Source organism: Aphanomyces invadans (genome assembly GCF_000520115.1).
Source record: "Aphanomyces invadans strain NJM9701 unplaced genomic scaffold supercont1.22, whole genome shotgun sequence".
In the NCBI taxonomy this organism is placed as follows: Eukaryota; Oomycota; class Saprolegniomycetes; order Saprolegniales; family Verrucalvaceae; genus Aphanomyces; species Aphanomyces invadans.
In genome coordinates, this window is record NW_008580167.1 from 350,806 (window position 1) to 352,012 (window position 1,207).

Below are 1,207 nucleotides of genomic sequence, written 5' to 3' on the forward strand. Positions count from 1 at the left end.
CGTTGACGCTTGGATAGGAAACATGGTATTTCCAAACGAGGCCCTTATCGTTGACATTACATGACACACGTCGCGACTATTCATGAGGAACATTAAAAAATCATTTTCAAAGGCACTTCACCTCCAAGCTCTTTGCAACCCGCAAGCGGGTTTCGATAGTTTTCCGTACAGCACACACAAGGGCACCGGGTTGCTCATGAGCAAGCTTCCCTCGCCGACGACACGCTTTGCTGTGCAACAAAAGCATATACATGTGAAAGGCAGAGGTGGGGTCAGGTAGCAACAACGACATCGTGGTCGTGGGGCTGGGCGTTCGTGAAGACATGTTGGTCGTTGGGATGGGTCGCTCTACGGACATGGTGGTCGTTGGGCACAGTGACGGCGGCGACATGGTGGTGGTTGGGCATAGTGGCGGCGCCGAAATGGTGGTCGTTGGGCATGGTGGCGGTGGCGACATGGTAATCGTTGGGCTCGGCGCTGGCGCCGATTTTGTGGGCGTTGGGCAACGTGGCGACGATTGCGTGGTGGAAGTTGGGATGGGTGGCGGCGCAGACATGGTGGTGGCTGAGCAGGGTGGCGGCGGCGACATGGTGGTCGTTGGACGGGGTGACGGTGACGACATGGTGGTGGTTGGTCAGAGTGGCGGCGCCGACATGGTGGTCGTTGGGCTTGGCCTTGGCGCCGACATGGCGTCTGTCGGTCAGGATGACCCCGTGGATGTCGTCGTCGTTGTACTGGACGGCCCGAAGACTGCCCTGACCAACGTCGGAAGTACCTGAAAGGTAACTTGGGAAATGACGGCTGAGCAAGCCGCCAGTGAGGGGGGTCTTTTCACGTTGGTTCGTGATGGCGGGCGACATAGCGAGGTCGCTTGGTGGCATGGGCAACGGAAGCATCGTTAACTCTTTAACTGCCTTATCTCAACAAAACTTCGATCGAAGTTATGGAGGACTTGCGAGAAGGACAGTTCTCAGAAACAGGACTCACGAGAAGGATTTTCTGGCCTCCTTGAACATAATTACGCTATCCTGCAATAACTAATTATTTTGGTATAAGGTAGTGGAGTTGTAACGTGACAAAACTTTAATAACAATAGAGAGTTTTCGGTACGCCAAATTTCGACATTAGATTGGAATTTTCCTCCAAATGAAGATATTCTGCATCAATTCTCCATAAATCCATTCTCGAACTTTACCCCAATCTGTTG

The 1,207-nt window shown here is 52.9% G+C and overlaps 1 protein-coding gene across 1 annotated transcript; it reads right to left on the reverse strand.

Annotated features, from left to right (window-relative positions):
- Nucleotides 1–272: 272 nt before the first annotated feature.
- On the reverse strand, nt 273–860 carry H310_09667 (hypothetical protein; the record flags this gene model as incomplete). Its single annotated transcript, XM_008875813.1, has 1 exon — nt 273–860. One exon carries the CDS (start codon nt 858–860, stop codon nt 273–275), a length of 588 nt encoding a protein of 195 aa, XP_008874035.1.
- Nucleotides 861–1,207: the final 347 nt, after the last annotated feature.